Here is a 25,682-nt window from a genome sequence, read left to right on the forward strand (position 1 = left end):
TTCTAGTACATAGTGACTTATATATAATCATACCTTCTATAAGTAAAGGTTAGTTAATTCGTTTTATTTAAAAACGTTACAATATATATATATATATATATATATATATATATATATATATATATATATATATATATATATATATATATATATAATTATATACACAATGAAATTAAAAAATGCATTTAGTGTTTCTCTACCGTTCCTGAAACAAAATTGTTCTTGTCCATATCCTCTTCACTTTTTTCTTTTTTTCTTAAATTCTGTCATGAATTTCATAAATAATTTAACATATGGGACATGAGACTTATCAGTCACATTTTTTAGCGTTGTTGAATTTAGGGAGTGGTACAAAAGGAATGATACGCAATGAAACTACAATTTAACAAATAAATAATTTTATTTACTTAAATATAAATACATGAAGCTAGTTGAAATATTGTATAATTTTAAAAAATCGAGTTAAAAATTCTTTAATGATAAATAAACCTAATAAGATCATTATACACTTTAACCTTAATGTATTTATACAGCGCGTTTGTTCACTAGTAAAAATCAAATTACACAGTTGTTGCGATTTATCACAAAAAAATACAAAAAATGAGCTTAATTCATTTTTGAACGTTTCATTAGATTTTACTAGATATTATTTTTTCAAACAACACATTCAAAATATTCCTAATCATATTAGCGTTTGTGGAGTTATATGGGTCAAGTATATATAATACGAATGAACAATTTAAGATATTTTCATGTTTGGAGATAGTTATATAAATTCACAAAGGATTCAATCATCGTATTGCACATATTAATTATTTATACATATAAATTTTCTTTACCCCCCACTGTCAGATCTAATTTTCAAGCTGCCCTTTGTGGGTGTTACTCAAGATGTTGCTTTCAGACAAAATATAATATTTTAGTTTCACATAATCACAAACCATTAGATAGTTTCATTAGTACTGAGACATAAGATTCCACAGGGTTTTGTTTATTTTTTATTGTAAGACAGTAAATAGAGATTACAGAAAAAGGATAGACCATTAGAATAGGTACATTAATCATACACAGAAGCAGTGTCCTACTCACTCAGTTGTCCAGATTGTACGTAGATTGTAGGTAGCTTTATATTTTTTTTGGTATTTCTATTAAAGAGAATATTTTACTGCCCTAAAAAACGCCAAGACGAAAAAATAACCATTGAAACAAAGCAACTAATGGAAACTAGAAGAAAAATCAAAGGAAACGAAAGCATTGACGAGGAAAAACTACGAAAAATAAATAAAGAAGTATCAAAAGCTATAAGGAAATATTTAAGAATGTTCGGTCCACTGAACTATAGAAGAGAATAAACGTCATGAAAGTCCTGAGAAGACGGCTAAACAATGGAAAATGTGAAATATACAAACTAAAGAACAAAGAAGGAGTCCCCATGTCAAATAGAGAAGAATTACTACACATAGTTAAAGATTTCTATCAAGAACTATACATAAGTCAAAGAGAAGATCAAACGAACTTGGGAGCCGCCGCATTACGCAAAATCATCAACCAAGGTTCAGAGCTCATGCCAGAGATCACACTAAAGCGAAATCCAAGACAATCCAAAGCAATAAAAAAAAATGAAAAACAACAAAGCACCAGAAGATGGAGTCGTAATAGAAGCTATAAAGATGAACGGACGTGCCCTTCTCAACCAAATAAAAATTTTGTTGCAACAAAATCCGATATGCAACAGATTGTTGCATATCGGAAACATGGAACAATGCTGTAACAATTTTACTACACAAAAAAGGAGACAAGGCGCATCTAGAAAACTATAGACCAATCAGCTTATTGAACCATATCTATAAAATGTTTACCCGAATAATTACAAGACTAGAAAAAAAGTTCGATTTCATTCTACCAGCCCTGAAAACAAGCTGGCTTCCGCTCAAAATTCGGAACAAACGATCACCTACAAACAGTAAAAACCTTAATAGAAAAATCGATAGAGTATAACAGATCACTGGTACTTATCTGCGTAGACTTTCACAAAGCCTTCGATACCGTGGAATTAGACAGCATTATAACTGCTTTGAACAATAGTAGAATAGACTACCGGCTTATAAACTTAGTACAAACTGCTACATACTACAAATGCGTGTAAAACTACATAATACCACCAGAGAAATGCATATAAAGCGAGATGTGAGACAGGGTGACACTCTCTCACCTAAATTATTTATAAAGGCTAAAGTGGGAAAATAGAGGAATAAAAATAGACGGGGAAATGCTCAATCATCTGCGTTTTGCCGACGATATAGTACTTATTACCGAAGATCTGCGTGAAGCACAAAAAATGCTACAAGAATTAGAAAACGTATCTTCAACAATAAGTCTAAAAATAAACATCAGTAAGACCAAAGTTATGACAAATTTAGTCTCCAGCGAACACCTAACCATCCAAAATAAAGTGGTAGAATTGATATAAAAGTACATATATCTCGGTCATGAAATCACAATAAGCAAGGATAATCAGACCTTTGAATTTCAACGACGAATAACACTTGCTTGGGCGGCGTATGGTTCACTAAGATACATCTTTAAGAGCAACATCCCGATCGATATGAAACGGAAGACATTTGACCAATGTCTTCTTCCTATTATGACATACGGAGCAGAAACTCTCACTCTCACAAAAACAACACGAAAAATGCGAGTGGCACAAAGGCGCATGGAAAGATCGTTTCTCGGCATGACAAAAGAGACAAAATAAGGAAACAAGACCTAAGGAAACGAACAGGTATCACTGACGTCGTCGAACATATAGCCAAGCTGAAATGAAATTGGGCAGGTCACATAGCGAGACTAAAAGACTCAAGATGGACCAGAAAACTAATTGACTGGCGCCCAAGAGAAGACAATCGCAACAAAGGGCGATCACCAACACTGTGGATGGACGACATTAAACGAATATCCAAGAAATGGCAACAAGGGACCGTCCTTTTAAAGTCTTTGCAAGAAAATCCTATAAAATTAAGTTTTTAGGTGACGCCGAGTAACAGATTTGTGCTGCGATGCTGGTTAGGTTAGATGAAAAGTTACTTTTTATTCGTGTTTTGTTTATTTGATGGGTAGCAGCACTATATATATGTAGGTAGTGCTGCGTTAAATTACCCTATATGTTATAAATGTGATCTGTTGTCGTATTTTCTGAAAACGATCTGATGGAGCAAATCTGGTGGCATTTTTGGATTCAGCAGACCCAAATTATCTAGAAACAGTAAAAAAATTTCCGGCAGCAAACTTTGTGTTTACCAGTGTAATTAATCGGTATTTTTATGAACAAAGTAACGTTTTTAATTAACAAATTATACATTTTTAGCATGGATAACGCTTTCGTAAGTTTTAAATTTTATAAAAGTAAAATTTAATTATGCCTCCAATTTCTTAATTATTATTTTAAGTATATCCCCGAGTATGAACCAATTTATATTTACAGCAAAACTTCATGTGTGTTTTTCGGTCACTAAAAAAACTAACTTAATTTCAAGTAAATTAATATTATATACGTTTTGAACTATTTGTTTTATGATTTTTATACCTTACCTTCGAATACCTTCTTTCACTTAAGAAGTTCATTTGTTTCTTTAAATAAGTAACATAAACATAAAGTCTCAGCACGTATTCGTTCTATTGCCAACGACCAAAATGGCCTTTAGATACTTAGACTGTGTTGAATCAAGTATTATAAAATGCTAATATAATTAATATTAGCACGAGCGCTGAAGCAAATATGTGATGTGAAAAGCTTGGATTTTAAAAGTGTACATTTATTTACAATATTTTTAAATATATAAAAATAATTAATATTATACAGACTCCCGAAAAACAGAATACATTTTGACTTAAGTACCGAGTATTAGTAACGAATCTATGAAACAAAATTGTTCAGCACATTTGTAAAGATTCAAAGTTTCATGTTAAATAACCATTCGTTTTCTGACAACAGAAATTTAATCCAAAATTAAATTACAGGTGGGAGGACTCATTGTAGCCACCTTCAAAACGATTGGAAGGTCTGCACTCATTCTGTGGCGTATTTGCGAAGAACTAATTGGCAGATTTGAGCCCTGTTGACTGTGTAGACTTGCGTTACTGTTTCATTGCCACAATTTACTTAATCATTGTTGCTAAAACGAGTCCGTTTACACCTAGATGACGAAACTTGTTGAGTTTGCTGTATGTTTTGGCTTTTACGCGTCTTAACTTCTTCCGGTAGAGATCAATAAATGTACGTCCCCGATCCTCGAGACCCTGTAGTCTAAGGGCCATATCTGTTTCGTGGCCGATCAAAATCTGTTGTAAACAATTTAATTGTTTACAACAAATCTTTCACTGCGTCATGTTGTTTAAAAACAACATACTAAAAATAAACATTTATTTTAATAGCAGATAAAGATTAATCAGTTTGTGCATGACGTTGTTCACTAACAATGCAGTATTAATCAGCGCAGTGTAAGTATACTAAACAATCATAGATGGTGTTGGTCACCAGTATTGGGTCTTCTTAGTTAGATAATGTGTATTGTACCTTCTTAGTTAAGTAGTGTACACGATTAGACACTGACACATGCTTCAGATTCTTTTTGTTAGTTTTACCAAAGTAATTTGAGTAAATATATTTTACGTGTTATTAATAAGGTAAGTAAAATGCATGATTTCTTGCGGTATACAGTACTGCGCATATTTTTCTCATGATGATGTTTTTTGTTGTTGTTTACAAACAACTTCATGAATATCTAGTAAATTTTATCTTTTAGATAAAACATCATGAGTTGGAAACATAAAAGGACGCTGACTGACAAGGAACTTAAAAATATAATAGATAGGCTTTGGGACAACGAAGATGGGTTTGATGATGATGATGATATTGTCGATCCAGATTTCTTACCTGACGTAAAAGTTGGTAGATATGATGAGTCTGATAATAAAGATTCTGAACCAGTGAACGAAATGGATGAGGATGCTGTAGACACTACTATAGTTAATAGCACTGTAGAGGAGGAGCTTCCAGAAACTCTGGTTTACTCCAAGTGCAAAGGTATACTTATTTTACAATCAATTTCTGATCAAAAATACTAGATGTTTTTTTTTAGAGAAAAAAAATTTGAACTTAACCCAACAGCGACTGGAATTTAGAGGAAATCGGTCTTCCAAATCATATCCTACAACTAGAAAGACCCTATGAATATTTTAATTTATTCTTCACAGATAGTCTTTTAGACAAAATTGTGGAGGAGTCAAATTTATATGCCATACATTAGAATTCTAACAAACCACTGAATATTACACGAAGTGACATAAAGCAGTTTATTGGAATTACAATATATATGTCCCTTGTACATTTGCCCAATAAAAGAGCATATTGATCAGAACAAATTGGCTTTGAGAAAATAAAAAGTGCTATATCAGTCAACAGATACGAAAAAATCAGACAAATTTTACTTTATTTCAATCATAACGAGAATGCCTTATCCCGTGACAATCCAAACTACGATAGAGTTTATAAAATTAGACCAATAATTGACCACTTCAATAAAGCATTTTCAAATGGAATTCCATTGGAACAATATCTGTCCGTCGATGAACAAATTTGCTTTACCAAAGCTAGGCACTATATGAAGCAGTACGTACCAAACAAGCCACATAAATGGGGTTTTAAATTTTTTCTCTTATGCAGTAGCTCTGGTTATGCGTATCGTATAGAATTATATTCTGGATAAGAGAATGATAAAAAAACGAGACCTGCTTTTGAACCCGACTTGGGAGCAACTGCAAGTGTTGTGGTGAGATCGGCTAGAATTATTCCTAGGAATATGAGTCACAGGCTTTATTTTGACAATTATTACTCTTCTATAGCTCTCCTTGTATATCTTTCCGAACGAACCGTAAGAAGGAATAGTTATTTTAAGTAGTATCGTTGGCCGGCTGAATTGAAGCGTACTGCATTCGATAAAGCTATTAAAATTTCTGTAGTATTATTGCTATTGCATAAGGTGAATATTGGGCAGGTAAATATTCTCAAAAAAAAAAAAAAACATGTGAGTGGCTAATACAAAAACTATGATCAGTTTGAAGTTTTATTAAATATGAATCCCTTCTACAATATTTTTTGTGCACCTATCTCGCAATTAATCTAATTGTTCGTTCTTTGTCTCTTTATAGCCCAAGATCCCACTGCAGGATCACTACGTTCATAACGTAGTTAATGAAACTCACATTTTTACATACATTTAAAATTAGGAGAATACATTGATAATAGGTTGCCAGTTAAAAAGTGGCCGCAAATATTTTTAATTCAATTAATAGTAATTGTTTTTTGAATAAAAATTTTATTTCGTTCACTTATTTATTAAATAAAATACGCTGCTCATGACGTATAAGCATGTGTGTATATCAAATTAAAGTTAATTTTTTTTAATATGATGATATAAGGTTGCCTGAGAAAAAAATGTCGCAAATTAGGGTTGCCATCGTTAAAAATGCGAGGTATCATAGATAAAGTAAAATAGACCTAACGCGCAACGCCACTGGTTTGAAATGTCAGTTTTGTAAGTTTTTAAAGCATGCGTCGATGGATAGTGTCATAATATACAGATTATCACTTGTCAAACCAATATTGTTGCGCGCTAACTCTATTTTATTTTATCTTTGATACCTCGAGTTTTTATCAGCTGGCAATCCTAATTTGCGACCATTTTTTCTCCGACACCCTTATATCATCACATCAACCCATTTATGTCCACCGTATTTTATGTAATACACGAGACACTGCTATATATTTCGCCATCTACTAGTCAGAAAAAAAAGTAAACAGTTGTTTTCCCAATATAGGTTACAGAGTAGATGTTAGAAGGTAAGTGTTGTTATATTATAGTTCACCGGTTGCATTTTAGGAGAGTTTGTAGGACTTTTTCGACTTATTTTGAAAAATATTTTGTACTGTTTAAGTGGTAAGGCTTCTAAATATCAAATAGTGATATAAATCGTATTGCAATTTATACTGGTGAGTATTTTGAAGGTATTTGATTCTTGCGTATGATATATAATACGCTAGGTAATCGTAGTAACTAATCAATATTGTTTCTGTTTTAGAAATAATGACAAAAATATGATTCTAATAACCCCAAAGATACAGAGGAAGTGTTAAAAATATATGAGAGTTTAGAAGATGACATTACTTTGGCTCAGGAAATTGACCAGTGTAACGAAGTTCAACTCACGTTGCATTATCCAAATGACGGAAATGATGCCGGAAGTGATGAGGAAGGCCAGTTCAATTACACTTTTGAAAGTATTAGCCGAGGTACAATATTTCAAACCAATTGAGAAAATAGTGCTGTCCAATACAACTATGACTGAAACTCACGAATCAAGTAACAAAAGAAAAAGAGTGGTTGCAGAAATTTCAAAAGATTCTGAAAACAGAAAAAAATCTATGAAAAGAATCGATCGTAAGTGGAAAGAAAAAAAACTGGAAGAAGGAGCCATAAATGATATTTTCATAAACAATATGGAACCCCATATACTAAATGAATGGAAACAACAAAATTAATTCGAATTCGATCTAAAAAATGGTATTGGGCGATATTTAGATTTTGCTTGAAAGGAGCAATAGTCAACATGTGGCTTTTTTACCGCAACATTAAGGCAATTTCTTTATTAGAATTTTAAAGGCAAATTGTGGAGACCCTGTTGATAGCTCTCCAGATATTCCAACGCCACGTGGAGTATGTCCAAAAAACATGTTGCTGACGAAATTCGTTTGGATAATGTGGGTCATTTGGAGGAAAAAAATTGAAAAACAACGAAGGTGCGGCAAATGTGGCAAGGGTACCAAATATCGATGCATTAAATGTAATGTAGGACTTCATCCCGAGCAATATTTTGTTAAATATCACACGTAAAAATTTTAAAATAAATAATGTTTTATGAAACATTGTGTCGTTCATTGCCCAGCGAATGATAAAGTGAAAAACAAAGACGAAAATTTTGTACATTGCTATTAAAAACAACCTCTCTTTATTTCATTCTGAAGTTTTGATTTCGTTTTGATAAAAATTTAATTTTGTTCAATGAGTTAAGAAAAAAATTTAATAATGCTTTAATTTGATATAAAAAACATGCATATACGTCATGAGCAGCGTACTTTATTTAAAAAAGAAATGAAAGAAATAAAATTTCTGCTCAAAAATTAATTACCATTAATTGAATTATAAATATAGGCTGTCGCCTATGCTCCTGATTTTAAATGCATGAAAAAATGTAAGTTTGATTAACTACGTTATGAACGTAGTGATCTGGCAAAGGGATCTTGTACTATCATGGTAAGGCCCATGAAGGTTATGTATGAGGGAGCATACACCAAAGTAAAGACTTGTGACGGATTGACCGAAAACTAGTGGAAGAAAGAAAGAAATGATGGAGGGTTGGAGAAGGGCTATTGAAGAGGGAGGACTTACGGTTAGCATGTCGAAAACGGAGTATATGTGGTTTGGAACATCGAATTGCTTGGGGAAAACTAGGAGGAGTAGGAATATTTAAATACCTTATCTCCTACATAACGGAAAATGTTTTGGTGGTGATCTTTTGGTTACTGATCACTTTTATATTCGGTTCAAATGGAAGCTAAATGTATAGTACGGACAGGCAAATAAAATTTTCAAAATACAAAATTATTACCTTACCATATCATAAAAATTTGCCGAATGCTAATTTTCTATCGCATTCATTCTATTTTGTTGCATAAAACTTATATAAGCCAACTTTATATGTACAATAAAATCAACATTTTAAAAACCGTTCAACAACGCAGTCTAAGCATCTCATTACCGAATTTGAAACACCGATAAACCGTCGTCTTTTTTAATTTAACCGCTGTGTTGCAGGTAAACGTTTCTTGCCTCTCCGCCTACCGCTACCTTGAGTCGCCAGCCAATGTTCGTAATGTCGCTCGTTGGCCAACCAGTCTTGGTATTTATACCACCATTCCTCCCATTTGACATAATCGTCCAATGTAAGATCACGCAAGTAGCCCAGATCTTTATAGTATTGATAACGGACTCGCACATCGTCCCATGCAGCTTGTCTTGATTGGCCGGATGACATTAACTTATCTGGAAAATGACCTGTTGGAACTGGAGACAAACTAAAAGAGAAAAAACGTTGAAACAAGATTGCACAATAGCATTTTTATTAGGTGTAATGAATTCGCGTTCTCAAACGACCGTGCTTCCAACTGCTGTGAAAATAGATAACGAATAAAATAGGGATAAATGTCAAAAATTTGAATAAATTAGAGTTTAAAACTGGTATAAATTTCATTAAATTTTACAAATATTGAGCTTGCTTGCCCTTCAACTAGGGGTCTTTTAAAATCCCCTATCAAATTTACAATGTCAACAAACGATATCCCTATTTCGTCCGCCGTCTTTCAAAACAATTGCTGACACCTTATAGTCGTTTGAGAACGCGAATAGAGACCGACCTTTAAGCTAATTTGCTTTTACGTTTTTTTTGCTTTTTTTCTTTTTTAATGTTTTTTGTTTATTTTTTAAGTTTCTACTTATTTTTTATAATTCAAATTATTTTGAATTTCTTGCAAGAGGAAATATTAAACTATTTTCCTTTATGGAATAATGTTGACTTTATTAAACTAAATAATTCATAGTGCTACTTTATCCAAACCAAATAAATAACTACTATTTACCGTCATAGATAAAACACACAAATAATAATAACTAGGGGAAATAAGATTTCTTTCAGGACTATGACAAATCCAGATATACCACAATATTTTTAGTTATAGGCCTATATAAAGAAAACCTATATGTTTTCTGCAGAGATTTCGGCGTCTTTTTTGATACTAGTGTAAAGAATTCCATTTTTTCGATTTTTTGCTTACCACTGAAAAGCTTAATACAGTACGTTAAGTTTTAAATTAGATACACACTATAAATGGCAACACTGCGCGCCGTCGACTTTTCAAGAACCACCGTTACTCCGTCGCCAATAATTTGTCATTATTCAGTGGTTGTTTAAAGCAATAAGATTTTTAATTTATTTTTGTAAACAACATGTCTGTTTATACGCCCGCAGAAAAGGTCCAAATAAAAAAATGGTTTTATGGAGGTAATTCTGGACAACAGTGTGTAGTATTATAGTTTATTCGTCTTCCGGGTTTGGACCGTGTCATTTGTGAGTGACCCAAAAGTGGGTTCATCTCGACGTTTCGCTACAATTGTATGTAGCTTCTTCAGGAGAACAAAAAAAGAAAAAGAAACAAAAGACAGGAAGATGGTAGTTAGCAACGGTAACTCAGTTACTCAACGCAACCAGAGGCGAATACTAACTACCAAGATGGGCATTTGGTCACAGTAACTCAACTACTCAACGCAGCCAGAGGTGAAAACCAAATGCCAGGACAGGGATTCACGTCCAACAGTTCAGAACACTAACGCGTCGAGAGGCAGGGAGTGAATCCGACGATTACTCCGCTACCGCTCTATTTATAGTCGCGGTGGCCTGTCGTGTCGGGACGTATCGGCACACTCCGTGGCGCGAACGTCAAGAAGCGCGCGCTGGCCAATCATGTGGCTGCATCGTGGTAGCGGGACCGGACGGCGGCTCTAGAGTGAGATTCCAGATGGGAGACAAGTAGTATCCTTCCTCTCGATTGATATTATGTGGATTTTTTCGGATCTCTAGAGATTCGCGGATTTTCCTAGAATAAAAGAAGGGGCTCTTAGAAATAATATGGGTTTTTTCGAACAATATGGAATGACCGGTTTCTTGGCAGTGTTCTGCAACTGCAGAATGGGAGAAAAGACCTGATCGAATGCATCTTTGATGCTCTTGAATCCGAGTTTTGACGGAGCGACCAGTTTCGCCAATATACACTTGTCCACATGAACAAGGAATAGCCCATCTTGGTAGTTAGTATTCGCCTCTGGTTGCGTTGAGTAACTGAGTTACCGTTGCTAACTACCCATCTTCCTATCTTTTGTTTCTTTTTCTTTTTTTGTTCTCCTGAAGAAGCTACATACAATTGTAGCGAAACGTCGAGATGAACCCACTTTTGGGTCACTCACAAATGACACGGTCCAAACCCGGAAGACGAATAAACTATAATTCTGACTCTGGCCGTGGAAGCCTACGATTTCAACAGTGTGTAGATTTATTTTCTGGTTCTTGAGGGGAGACCCATTCCTTGCGTACAGTCAGTTCATAATATTGTTAAAAATTTTGAGAGTTGTTTTGCCTCAAAAATTGCCGAGAATGTCACGCTCAAGAAATGTCACCAGAAAAAGTTGAGGAAAGAGAATACCGGGATACACAAATTTTTGCAATTATCGAGGTAGATTCATTCAACCCGTTCAAGAGAAGTGTTGCTAGAGAGTTAGATGTTAGCAATGTTACTGTAACGAAAGTGTGGAAAAAGCACGGTTACAAGAATTTTAAATATTCGAAAACACAGCAGCTTTATCCAGACGATTACTTTTGAAGAATGAAGTTTTGTGAAACTCTAATAACGAAGGCTAATGATGAACCCAATTTTATTAAAAACATTTTATTTACCGATGAATCTTCTGTTTTGTTAGTAGGGAGACACAATCCTTCCATTACGAGGTATTGGGCGCGGAAAACCCAGCACAGAAGTATTGTTTACCGAATTCAATGTCCTCAAAGAGTTAACGCCTGGACTGGCATTTTAGGAGACCTTAGGAGAGATTTTTAGTATACCTCGATTTGTTACAGAATCATGTTCTTCCTGCTATTCTCAATTTTCCTTATGTAAACGTGGAGAATCTTTGGTTCCATCAAGACAGCTTTTCAGTTCACAACGCTCGAATAATTAGAGAGTACTTAAACAATACTTTCCCGAATCCAGTTATCAGTGGAACAGGCGATATTAAGTGACCTGCGCGATCTCCAGATCTTAAACCCATGGAATTCTTTTTTTGGGGACATTTAACAAGCATCATCTACGATCATCCTTAGGCTAGAGCCCAAAATTTGGATAAATTAAAAAACCGAATAAGAGAAGTCTACAATTCTGTTACAGCAGAAACTCTTACATCTGTCCGTAGAAGTTTTTATAACAGATGGGATACTGTTCAGCCACAGAAGGTCAAATATTTTAATCATTTCTGTAGGGCATAAAGAATTATTTCTTATTTTATTTATTATTTTCTATTTTTTTATTTCGAATTATTTTTTATTTTCAATAAGAGTATATTTTTTGTTTTAGCTTTTTAAAGAAATGCGCTTTTATTTTTAATTCAATCACAAACAATTGTTCACATTATTAAAAACCGATACAAAAGCACCACCTTATAATGGTCAGTGTATTTTTATCAAGTTTATGTTATACGAAATGAACCGGGTATACGTAAGCAAAACAAAAATCGACAGACGTAGATGCATACCCCTTACGTTGTTATGTTACAAAATGGTTTTCGTTTTCTCGTTTTCTGTTTAGAAGTATAAGGCTAAGGTGTCGGAGGGGATCGGAGAATTACAATTACTTCGTACGAGGGAATGTTGCCGATTTTAGCGGTTTATGTAGTTTGCTATATCTAATCCAAAACTTAACGTACTGTATTATTTGTTTATAACTATTGTAAAAATAAACCTAGGCATCTGTTATTCCGCCCAAAGTTGAGTATTGTGGTTCTTAATAAACCCTCAATATTTCAGATCGATCCATCAATTACTTTAAAAGTTATTCTATTTGTTTATCCCTAAAGTTTTTAAACTATTGCTCGTAGATAAAATCTTTGCTCATAGTCGAAAAAGCTGAGCTGTACAAAAAGTTGTACAAACATTACACCTTAACAGGATCCTTTGTGAATTGTCAAAAATATGGTTCAAATAGTAGAATAGTAGTGCAAAGAATAGTAGTGGTGAGTGGAGATGGAACCCACAAATCTACGCGTTCAAAAAATAAAAACTTATCTTCAAACTACTTCTAAGGAATGGTGCCCAATTACATTTTAATTTAAAAGGTAATACACAGCTTCTATATGGTTGAGAGAACCACTCTCTTCGACTTTCGCGAACGGCCTTGAACGTTTGTATACCAAAGTAAATAATTTTGCTTGAAGGTTACAAACGACAGATGTCTATATCATTAAAAGGTGACCCCATTGGAATAAAAATCGATATTCGAAATATCTAAATGTAGTTTTTGTAGTTTTGTAAGTATTATAATTTAATTGGGGGCTTGCATTTTTACATTTGTTTCAAAATATAATGCTTTCTTTGGCAAAATTTAATGAGCTTATAAATCAGGTCTCTAGTAATGCCAAAGTGATGATATTTTTACTTTTACAGTATGTTATAAACACCCTTTATATCAATATTTACGAAAGTAATATTGAATAATCAATTGAATAAAAAATCATTGGAAAATTATTCATACACAAGCAAAAGCAAAAAATATCTTAAATAGAAATTACATTGATATCAACATTGAAAGAAACTTATTGGATAAAATCGAGATTTTTATAATACAAGGTGATTCAGTGAAACAGCACGATTTGGCAACGTTGCTGGTAAAAAAATAGCGGATCCGCAGGCTTGCGACGTAAACATTGTGAATAAAGAGAGTGGGAAGTTTAGATATCATGGAGAAGTGGTCAGATGAACAACGCGCATTTGCTGTGAAAGTTTATTACAAAAATGGTGAAAGTTTTGTGCGTGTACATAGTACAACGACCGTTTCGTTTACACTACCATTTGTCGCCCCGCACACCAGTTCCATCTAACAAGGCTATTCAGACCTGGATTAGGAATTTTGAAAGTAGTGGTTCATCACACCACCCTGAAGATCCCTGCGACAACGAAACTTAAATCTGGGATTAAGCTGTACCACTACGAGCAGAATTTTGCATAAAGATCTCCAGTAATATCCATACAAAATCCAGATTGTGCAAGCCCTTGACGTTCGAGATTATCCCACCCGACTAGGGTTGTGTGAACAAATGTTCTCCTTCCTCTTTATAAGCCATTCTGCCTGTTCATTGGCGGATTAATACCTCTAGGGAAGGTTGTTACTCCATCTTTTTTGCGCGGTCGTCCGATACTTCTTCTGCCGATTGGTGACTTATCTCTTGCTATTTTGACGACAGGGTCTCCTCCAAGGTTCTTGAACCCCCAAGTGGAGCATATAGCTTCAGTGAAAACGCGCCATCGGGTTCTATTTTGCGCTAAGGCCTTCACCTCATTCCAAGACTTTCCTTGGCCAAAATAGAAAGTCACCAGGACCAGACGGAATAACCAACGAGCTTCTAAATCACGGACGAGAAAGTATAACCCTAGAGATGACAAATCTTATACAAAAACTAATATTGCATTGGAAGATATCAGACGCATGGAGAAACAGCATAATGCTACCAATGTTTAAGAAAGGAGATAAAGAAGACCCCAACAATTATAGAGGTATAAATCTACTGAACACCGCACTTAAGCTTACCCAAGAGTCCTAACCAACAAAATTAATAAACTAACAACTTTATCAGATGAACAACAAGGATTCAGATCCGGAAGATCCTGCATAAACGCCGTATTTGTACTAAGACAAATAACAGAAAAGGCCATCGAGTACAATAAACCAGCATATCTACGTTTTATAGACCTGACAAATGCTTTCGATCGCATTCAAGTCGAAGACGTCTTACACCTACTCTATAAAAGAAACATACCAATCAATATTATACAAACCATCGAAAACATTTACTTCCATAATCAAATACAGGCAAAGTTAAATGGAAAATTAACACAGTGTATATCAGTACAAAGCGGAGTCAGGCAGGGTGACTCGTTAAGCCCACTTCTCTTTAATATAATAATAGAAGAAAAATAATACAAGCAGTATGTAAAGATGTATGATCTCTTAATGACACAATCTGGAAGAACAAACACCTAAGACACAAAAACAAGAATCTATAAAGCAGCAATTAGACCTATATTAACATACACGGCGGAGACAAGACCTGACACATCTAAAACGAGACGACTACTAGAAACAACTGAGATGAAAATACTCCAACGAGTATCAGGGAAAAGTTTGTAGGATAGGTAGAGAAGCGAAAACATAAGAAGAGCATGCAATATATAGAAGACATAAAGGAGTGGGTGACAAAACGGAAACATAAGTGGAACGAACACATTAGTAGAATGGCAGAGGATAGGATAGTACGAATAGCACGAGATAAGTCACCAAATGGACGAAGAAGTATTGGCAAACCAAGAGAAAGATGGTGCGATAATGTAAACAATTTAGGAGCCTAATATTGAAGAAGAAACAGGCTTTATAGCCTACATACAAGAAGGAAGAAGAAGAAGACCCCATTATTTTTTTGAGGACGAGGATGGGCACGCAGTAACAGTAAACTCTGATCGCTACTTCTTCTTCATGTGCAAAGAAGGTTGGCAACCATCATGACAATTCGCACTTTCGATACCGCTGCTCTAAAGAGGTCAGCAGAAGTGCAGTTAAATTAAGCTCTCAAATTGTTTAACCAGGAGATGCGTCTTCTTCCGCGACTCCTTCTACACTGTATTCTTCCTTGCATTATTAATTGCAACAAGTTATAACGCTCGCCCCACATGACATGTCCCAGATATTGCAATTTTCTGACTTTAATTGTATTTAAAACGTCTTTATCTTTTCCCATTCTTCTCAACACCTCGACATTCGTGACTGTATCCACTTCTGTAGGCCCATAACTCGAAGGCTTCCAATCTGTCCGAAACATCTTTCTTTAAAGTCCAAGCCTCTAACCCATAAAATAATACGGAAAACACCTAGCTCAGAAGTCTTATCTTTAAAGAAATTGAAATGTCCCTGCTGCAGAGTACTTTTTTCAGTTTATTGAAAGAATTTCTTGCCTGTCCTATTCTTGCCTTAATCTCTTCTGTGTACTCATTATTTTCGTTAATTATTGTACCCAGATATTTATATTTTTAATTTGTTCTCAATGTATTGTTGTTTTCTTGGCGCTGTTAGACTTTCGTAATTACCATAAATTGTGTCTTTTTTGTGTTTAGGGACAGTCCGATTTCTTTACTGACTTCTACGACTCTGTCAACCATTTGATGTAAATCCTCAAGACATTCCGCTAATAAAATAGTGTCGTCGGCAAATCGTATATTATTGATTGGTCGGCCATTTACTTTTATTCCCATAGTTAGTTCTTCTAGTGCTTCCTGGATTATTTCCTCTGAATACAAATTGAACAAAGTAGGAGACAGGACACAGCCCTGCCTGACGCCCCTCTCAATCTGTATTTCATTTGAAAAGACGTTGTTCTCTTTTACCACAGCGATCTGATTATAATAGATAGCGCTAATGATCCTGATGTCTCTCATATCTAAGTTTTTCTTTTCAAGTAATTCGATAAGACGGTTATGTCTGACCTTATCGAAGGCTTTGTTGTAATCCAAGAAACACATATATATACTGGCTGATTAACATCCACGCACCTTTGCACAAGTACATTGACAGCGAACAGGGCTTCCCTCGTTCCCAGTGCATTTCTAAATCTAAATTGTGTGTCACTTATGTCCTGCTCATGTTTGTTGTGCATTCTCCGGTGTATAATTTTTAAAAATATTTTGAGCGTATGACTCATTAAACTTATTATCCGGTGGTCTTGGCATTCTTTTGCATTTGGTTTTTTTGGTAATGTTATGAATGTTGACATCAGCCAATCTCTGGGAATCATTGCTGTACTGTATATTGTATCGAATAAGTCGACCAATATTCCAATTTGCTGTTCTTCTATTAACCGTTTTATGTCTACAAGTATTTCGTCAGGACCTGTTGCCTTGTTGTTCTTTGTTCGCTTTATCGCCTCTAATACCTCATCTTCTGTTATGTCTGGGCCGTTGTCGAACTTTTCCTGCTCTAGTACTATCTCAGTCCGTTCGTCTTTAAATAGCTCTTGAATATATTCCTGCCATCTTTTAAGCCTTTCACCGACGTCTATAATTATTTTGCCGTTTTTATCCAGCATTATATTTGATTTTTTCTTAATATTAGTGCCTGTTATTTCCCTAATTTTTTTATGAAGGTTTAAGTTATCACGTTTCTCTACCAACTGTTCAATCTCTTCTTTCCTTTGCATCTCTGATCTTTCTGCTTATTTCTGTGTGTATAATATTATACATGTTTTTGTCTTTGGTTTTATAAGATCTCCTTGCATCTTGTGAGATCCAGAATCTCATCGGTCATCCATTCATTTTTGTTCTTGACCAGCTTAGGTGTTAGTGTTGTCTCACATGTGCGTATAAGAGCATTTTTTAACATATGCCATTTCCTGTTCGAATCTTCAGTAGGAATAATTTCTATTTTGGTGAGCTCTTCTTTAATTTTTAGTGTGACTTGCTCTTTTGTTAATGGATCTTTCAAACGGGATACTTGTATCCTCTCTACTTTAGTTTTAGCCACAAGCTTTTTTAGATTAATTCTAAACCATCCTACAACTGGGTTGTGATCTGATCTCACATCAGCTCCGGGCTATGATTTTACTGATTTTATGGAATTTCGGTATCGTTTGCAGATGAGAAGGTAGTCAATTTGGTTTCTGATGACGTTATGTTGGTTGTCTGCTGGAGATTTCCATGTATAGAGTCTCCTGGGCGGCAGATCATAATAAGTATTCGCGACAATAAAATCGGTCTCTTGGCAGAATTGAGCCAATCTGTCTCCTCTCTCGTTACGGGTGCCCAGTCCAAAGTTTTCAATAAAATCACCTTGACTTCCTCTACCGATTTTTGCATTTAGATCTTCCATGTCTATTGTAACGTCTCTAGACTTGGTTACTTCTAAAGCTTGTTGTAATTCATTATAAAACTGTTCGAGCTCTTCATCCGACTTTTCTGCTGTGGGAGCATATACTTGAATTATATTGACTCTAGATTGAGCTGTTTTTAGTGTTACCATAATAAGTCATCATAACTCTATCCGAGATGGGTAAGAAACCAGTTACAAAATTCTGGGTAGTTTTGATCGCTATGTGCACATGTTAATTAATTTTTTTCTTCCGGCAATCAAGAATTACAGAAATTAACACAAGACCTTTCAACAGGAAGGTGTCACATGTTACACATCACGAGTGTCAATGGATTTATTAGTAAAAACGGCGACACTCCCTGGCCACCTCGTAGTCCAGACCTCTCCCTATGCGACAAATTTATTTCGGGTATCTAAAGTCGAAAGTGTTTCAAAGTAACCCTCGAAGAACTATCGAGGCTTTGAACGAACGAATACGCGAAGTGGAAGCAATATGAAGCGTAATGTTTAATTGAATCACCTATTATAATGGAATTATGGCAAAAGTGACAATTGCAATTCTAATATAGTAAGTTATATTGACTTTGCTTGACTCAATGTAAAAGAACTGGAAATATAGCAAAAAGTATTGCTAAAAATAATTGCATTGTAAGGCGCAATGTAAAGTGGCTTTTTCTAGTGTAATAGTGCATTATTGTAGTTTTTTCCTATTACTACTGAATAATTTTCCAACATTTTTTAAATAAAATTATAACTAACCTGTACCTTCTTGGGGGACTGCCGTAAAGAAATTCCTCTTCTACCAGCACTTTCATGCTGCCTCCTGTTTTCGTAATCCGCATGTTCTCCATTTCCCTTCTCTCCCTATCTGCACTCCACTGGGCTATTTTTCCAAATCTTTCTGACAAAGTCAAATTTGTAGTAGCTACTATTGGCGAAGGTAATACAGCGGGACCACTATCAGCTGAACCGGACGATTCGCCGCCTGGAGAACCTGGTCTGTTTCCTGTCCGTTCTTTTTTGATCCTTTTCAGCACCATCTAAAATCGTAAAGTCGTTCGAATATATGTACACTCAGATGCAAAAAAACGCAACGGAGAAAATTTTGGTCAAATTCAAAGTATTTCATTTTTTTTTTATTTTTAGCCCTATTTTGATGATTTTTTTAGCACACTGTGTATAAATTTATAAATTTAATTTGGTATAGTTAGTTTTCTGATAAAATTGTATATTTGACTATATTGTACGAGGTTAATTAAAACGTGGTTTTATTATCCTAACTTTGAAACATCCTGTGGAATAATTCCGTTTGCGAATTTTCGTAAAACCTTATTATTTGGTTGCAACCATGTCTACTAAGCATGGTGTTTTTTGTTTCATGTCAAAATATGCCTTGGTTCTTTTTTTAGAGCCAAATGAATTTGACACTCACAATTTAGGACTTTTTTAATTATGATTATTTTGGAGTTACTTTGTAATACGACGAGGTGGCTTTGGTGACTTTGTTGACAGTTATAGAGGCTAAGGGAGGCAATACAAAGTATTAAGTTATTTTTTAGTAGTTTTTCTTTGTCATTTGCGTACTTAGGTTAAGTTACAGTTGTTTTTTTTATGTTTTGTTATTCTTATCATTGTTCATTAAAACCAAGATCATGTCGTTGCTTTTAATCATTATTTAAATACAGTGCTTCTGGGATGTCGATATGATATTCCTTCGATATCAGTCACCAAAGCCCCCATCGTCGTATTACAAATTAATACAAAAGATAATGGTAATAATAGGAAAAGATGTAAATTGTGGGCGACAAAATCATTTCGCTCCTAAAAATAAACCAATCCATATTTTCACATGAAACAAAAAATATAATACTTAGAAGACATGGTTGCAACCGAAAAACAAGGTTTTACAAAAATCCGCTAACGGAATAATTCCACAGCATGTTTCAAAGTTAGGATAAACTTTCGATTAATCCCGGACCTTTCGATTAACCCCGTATAAGTCAAATACAAAATTTTATTAAAAAACACACTATACTAAATTAAAATTTATAAATTTTTACACGGTGTGCTAAAAAAAATCATCAAAATAGACTAAAAATAAAAATCTGAAATACTTTGAATTTGACCAAAATTTTCAGTTGTGTTTTTTTTTTGCATCTGAGTGTATATTAAAAGCACTATATTTGGACTCTTCAATATAAATCTGTGCATTCTTAGAAAAAGGATTAAAATTGAACCTTACAAAAAATTATGACTAATGCAGTTATATCGGCAAGAACATAGGTAAAACAAATATATTGTAGCATATTTTTTGCTAAGGTTTTAATTTGCATCTTACAAATCTTAGGAATATAAACCCGAATTGCGTCTCAAAATCGTCGAATAGAATAAACACAATTCAATTGTTTGTTGACATTGACAAATGCCCCTAGTAGAATCGAAGTATTTGTTTGGGATATGCCTATAAAAAGTGAGTTCTGCTCATCGGGAGGTAGGGGTCGGAGATTAGGACAGCTCGCATTCATAAAAAAAGATTCTCGTTTAGATCGTCAATATAGTCAAAGTTCTTAATCTGGAGTGAGCCAGTTTAGAGCTGCAATCGGGACTTCGGTCCTGACGAGTCTCATGAAAAAATACCGTTTTGTCGATATAGGTGTTGGCAGTTTTTGTGCTTTTTTGAGAAATCTGTTATGGTTTCCTTCCTATGGTTATGGTGTTCATTAACTCCATGAATTCCTACTTTGGTCCAGAACCAGTCCTGCGTTGCAGTTCACCCAATTATTCATTATTAGAGACCGAGAAAACGTCCATTGTAATATTAGCAATTTTCTAATTCTTATAACCGACGTAAGTTTGGCTCACATGTTTTGGTTTATTTCCCATGATACAAATGACGACAATGTACAAAGATCCAGCAGATCTACTATACATATAGATTTGTAAGAGGGCTATTTTTTTTTCTTGCATGTCTAGTAATGAAGTGATGTGGAAAAGAGAGATGTAAGACATGGATAAATGTAGGCGAATGGAAGAGACCTATATTTAAACACGAAGAGATAACAGATTAATAATAAAAATTGAATTTTAAAAAATGTCTTGTTTTAACTTACCGGTTTCACCATAGGTTTTTCTCCAATTTTTTTAAGGGTTCCAGGTTTAGCAGGTGGTTTCACACCTCTAACATTGATAATCTCGCCGGTACTTCCCCTTGGCCTTGGAGGCGGAGGTTGTCTCCTGGGATCGGTAGGTCTATCTGAGGTACTTGGTTTCGGAAGTTTTCTTTGCACTGGTGGAGGAGTCGTGGGTCTAGGTACACGTTTGGGCACTGGTGATGGTGACGGCGGTCGTTGACGAACTCGTGATTTTGGAGGAGGTGAAACAACTTTGGGAGGTTGTTTGCGTGGTCTCGGTGAAAATGATCTTGATCTGAAAATTAAACAATAATGCTAACATTTAAATCTGCCCCTTTTCTGATTGAATGTTTTTTTCGTCATATTCCACCAAATGCTTTGTTGAAATAATATAGTTTCCCTTAGAATCCGTAACATCAGGCTAACGTAAATGCAATACAAACTAAGATAAAAATGTGGCGTTTATGAGCCAACGAGACAAAATCTGCGCAGGTAACATTTACAAACCGCAAGGGACACTGCCCTCCGTTATCGTTAAATGGTCAACCTCTGCCATAAAAAGACGACATAAAATACTTCAATCGCTTATTTCAGAAACAACCTAAGTCACATTCGGACAGTTTGCAGGAGATGAAAAAAACGTTTTGGGGTTTATCTGAACATTTTCACTAAAATTGAAGTTTGAAATTAATGGATTACACCTAATGTAATAATTTATCAAAAACAAAAGCATTCTAAATCGTTACTAAACTCTTTAAATAAACATTTTTACAATGGACTTACGTTGTTTCAATAATGAAATGTCAGATTTCAAAACAAAAGTATTTATTACTAAATAATTTTAATATCATACAGTTTATTTTGTGACTTCCTTGGATTTTTTCTTAGATGCTGATGTTTGAATAATGTTGTCATAAAATGGTTTGAACGGTTCCTCCACCCACTGAAGCAGTGTGGTCAAATTTTCTTTTTTGGCCTCTAGTATTGGAACTGGGTCTTTATACGCCTTTTGAGTTGGCATTTTAACTGTGACATTGCTTATTTTTGGAATGGAAACATTGAAGGTACTCCATATCGCACCATTAATGTATTCACTAGCTCGAATACTACCGGGAGCATCAACGCTGTAGACAAAATGATGCAATTTGGAAATTGAGAACGAAATTCGTTGGTCCCTTGTTAACTTCTGTGTCTTGGTCGAGGCACATGTAGACTTATAATACCTAGGCTACCAGTCTTTAAAATTTATAATACTTTCCCTTTTAATTTCACAGACCGTGAATAGGTTTTGGGCACTTGCGGTAACAATAATCTCCGTGTACTTATGGATGTCATAAACTCGGTCAAATTTTCTGAGGTTTCATTTAATAACCCCAAAAACATGGTCACAGGAAAGAAATGAGTGACCTCGAAGTGGGAAAAACTATTGAATTTTTTTAAATCTGCCTGTATCGGTTAAATCCAAACACATTCTTGTAATGCAGTGGTTTTTGTTTTGATCTGGGCAGTTGTCAGAAAACAGGCGTAGTTCTTTTACATCTGTTCCAATATATTTTACAATATAATCTAATAGAAAGCTGCAGACTTCGTTCGGGCTTTTTCGTGCTTCTGCTTTGTGGTAAATATAAAGAACGGATTTTCGTGACTTAATATTGGTGACACAAAAAACATTAACGGTAAGCTGAGACAGATAAAATAGGTCTTGTACAGGAATTGAAGGAAGTTGAAGGTTCTGTATAAAATCGAAGGCGATTGCTTTTATATCATACCTTTGAATGCATTCCTCAACTTGATCATGTAGAGCAGTGCAAAATGTTTACTTCGGTGGCAGTGTACGACTTTTTCGGCAACCGCTATTTTTTTGCTGCTTCGCCAAGACTTGGGCTTTTAATTTTTAAATTAAGCTCCTCACAGGCTAAAATTTTCATGAAAAAAATTGTAGTAACTGTATTTTACTGTACTCTCAGGATACTTTTTAATAAATAATTCGTGCATTATTTTTATATTAAGTTCCGCATCCAAGTACTTAAATTCCTTACCAGAGTAATGGGACTCTTTGACTGGAAATGTAGTTATGTGGCTAGGGATAAGTTCTCTAGTTCCAGCATCAATTATGTTCCCTTTTATATTTTTTCCCTTTTATCTGTAGGTATCACACCACATACCACAAGTCTTTTAATTCTCTTTAGCCTTCGCATATTTTCTTTTTAGTCTGATTAACATTAACAAAGAGCTTGTAACTTCTTGTCCTATCTTTACCTCCTTCATTACGTTTTCTTCTTCTAGACACCTCCATTACTCCTATTAATCCTTGTAGATATACAGTGATGAGTGTCTTAAGAACCGGCAAAATAACGCAAAAGATAGAAAACATAATACGTTGTGAAATAAAAAGAGATGAAAGTAGTAGAGGTGGGAAATTGTCGATAGAAACCTCTAATTTACATTACATTAGGACTATCGATAGTTTCCCACCTTTAGACGTTAGCTTATGAGCTAGTTGACTTCAGTCATAATATTACAAGTATGACGTCGAACATTAACATTTTTTAAATTTCGCATAAAGTAAAAACTGATTGAAGGCAATAAAGCAAATGTAAATAAACAGCTTAATTAGTAGTAATTTGATCATTAATTCTGTGTTGACGAATACAGAATAACAAGTTATGATAATTCTGTATTGAGAAGAGTGTATGCGACGTCTCAAATCATAGTTTATTATTGATCAATACTTTAATTTTGGATAAAAAAATACTCCTACTTAAACTGTTTTTACTTACATTACGTGATACGTATTACTATGACTGAAGTCAACCAGCTCATAAGCTAACGTCTAAAGGTTGGAAACTTTTGATAGTTCTAATGTAATGTAAAGTAAATTATAGGTTTATATCGATAATTTCTCACCTTTACTACTTTCATCTCTTTTTATTTCACAACGTATTATGTTTTCTATCTTTTGTGTTATTTTGCCGGTTCTTAAGGCACTCATGCCTGTATATCCTGTTCGTTTTTTGTTGTCATACCGTAAAAGTTATCAAAAATAATGTTCCTTTGATCTTCGTTCACTTTTTCAAAACATTTGAGTACAGTCCATCTAATTTACAAACCGTTGCACGTCATCGGCGTCATAGCCCGTGCTCCATGATACATTCCAAACAAGACGATCGTACGAGACATCAAAATAACAACTTTCAACGAAGAAGTCACCAAACTCTCCCAACAATATGATCATAGACTAACGGACCACCTCAATCATCTAGCCCAAAATTTAATGACACACCCAATCGGACGAAGGCTCAAATGAAAAACCCCATCCGACCTGTTAACACCAAACTATAGTAGAAGCCACAGTCAGAATGCAGTGTTAGGTGTAGTGGTCTTAGGCGCGCAGCGTTGCCGCTCATGTCAGCACAGTGGTAGGTGTATGGTAGTTTGGCGATAGACTGAGAAATCAGGACCGTACGCGCTTCGTTTCAAAAATCTTTACTCATTAATTTAAGAGCGTAGGCGCAAAATTTCGAGCCAATGCTTTTTAAATGCATTCATTTTTTTCAAATCCTGAGAAAACTAATAAATATTTTTGAAAAATTTAAACGCAGAATGAAAGATTACATTATTACCGAGGGCCGAAAGTCCCTGAAAACTTCTATAATGTTTATTTTAATAAGTTACAGGGGTGAAAAGGAAGAGAAAATTTAGTGTGATTTTTAATCTCAAATATCTCATTCAAAAAAACTTTTTGTTTGTTCTAAGGGACTTTCGGCCCTCGGTAATAATATAATCTTTCATTTCGCGTTTAAATTTTTCAAAAATATGTATTAGTTTTTTCAGGATTTGAAAAAAATGAACACCATGTCCGTGGTAATATTTTCCAAATCGAAAATTCGCTATCTTTGTCATACAACGCACTCAGTCGAACTGAAAGTGGTGACAAGGCTACTAAATATTTGGACGGCTTCAGGAATATTTTGTGTTGCTTATTAAATAATACTGATAATTTATTTGATAAATAATTGATTTAAGACGTGAAATTAATGAAAAAATATTTATTGTTTATTATTTATGGAAGATTCAAGTATTTTAAGTCATTAAAGTCCAATGAAAGTATTATTTTATAAGAGTTTGTTTTCATAATCGTAAATGCGAGTTTGGCAATAAACTAAAGTGTTCATGGTGTAGATATGAAAAACTATGAAGTTGACACATGACAATATCTTGAGTGAATTATTAAATTTTGACATCATATTATAATAAAAGATGATTGTAAGAGTTTCTAATTAAAGGTTTTGCTTTTCATGGAGAGGGTTAACTCTTTTTTGTCTCTTAAGAAAAATAATGAAATGGTATTTTCGGCTACATATCTACATATTTTTTGTTTATTTTTTTTAGAGTGTAAAGATTAAAATACTAGGTTCAATTTACATTCATTGTTTATTTACAATATTTATCCTAAACTATGGTACATTTAAGACTTAAAACTAAAATGGTTTGTCTATTTATATAGAAGATAGTGGCTACATAGGCCTCTAGAAAATACATAGTAGCTAGGTTAGCATACATTGAAAGTAAAATAAAAACTAAATTAAAAGATATTTATGATAATTGTAATAAATATTCTCCGCAATAAGATCCTATTAATCATAATTAATAACTTATCATTATTGGATTATTTCAAAGTGTGCTTCCTGGATTATTTTATATGCTAT

At 34.3% G+C, this 25,682-nt stretch overlaps 1 protein-coding gene across 7 annotated transcripts in view; it reads right to left on the reverse strand.

Moving 5' to 3' along the window:
* Positions 1–381: 381 nt before the first annotated feature.
* Positions 382–25,682, reverse strand: part of LOC140445601 (uncharacterized) — a 48,442-nt gene continuing 23,141 nt past the window's right edge. For 6 of the 7 annotated variants that reach the window (XM_072537781.1, XM_072537785.1, XM_072537784.1 and 3 more), the window contains 3 exons: positions 20,953–21,268; positions 18,602–18,882; positions 382–9,190 (listed from right to left, as the gene is read on the reverse strand). In XM_072537781.1, coding sequence (XP_072393882.1) covers positions 8,908–9,190; positions 18,602–18,882; positions 20,953–21,268 — 880 coding nt within the window. In that variant the 3' untranslated portion in view covers positions 382–8,907. The remainder of the gene's footprint in view (positions 9,191–18,601; positions 18,883–20,952; positions 21,269–25,682) is intronic. The other variant, XM_072537783.1, reaches the window with a different exon arrangement.

Source organism: Diabrotica undecimpunctata, chromosome 7 (assembly GCF_040954645.1).
Source record: "Diabrotica undecimpunctata isolate CICGRU chromosome 7, icDiaUnde3, whole genome shotgun sequence".
NCBI lineage: Eukaryota > Metazoa > Arthropoda > Insecta > Coleoptera > Chrysomelidae > Diabrotica > Diabrotica undecimpunctata.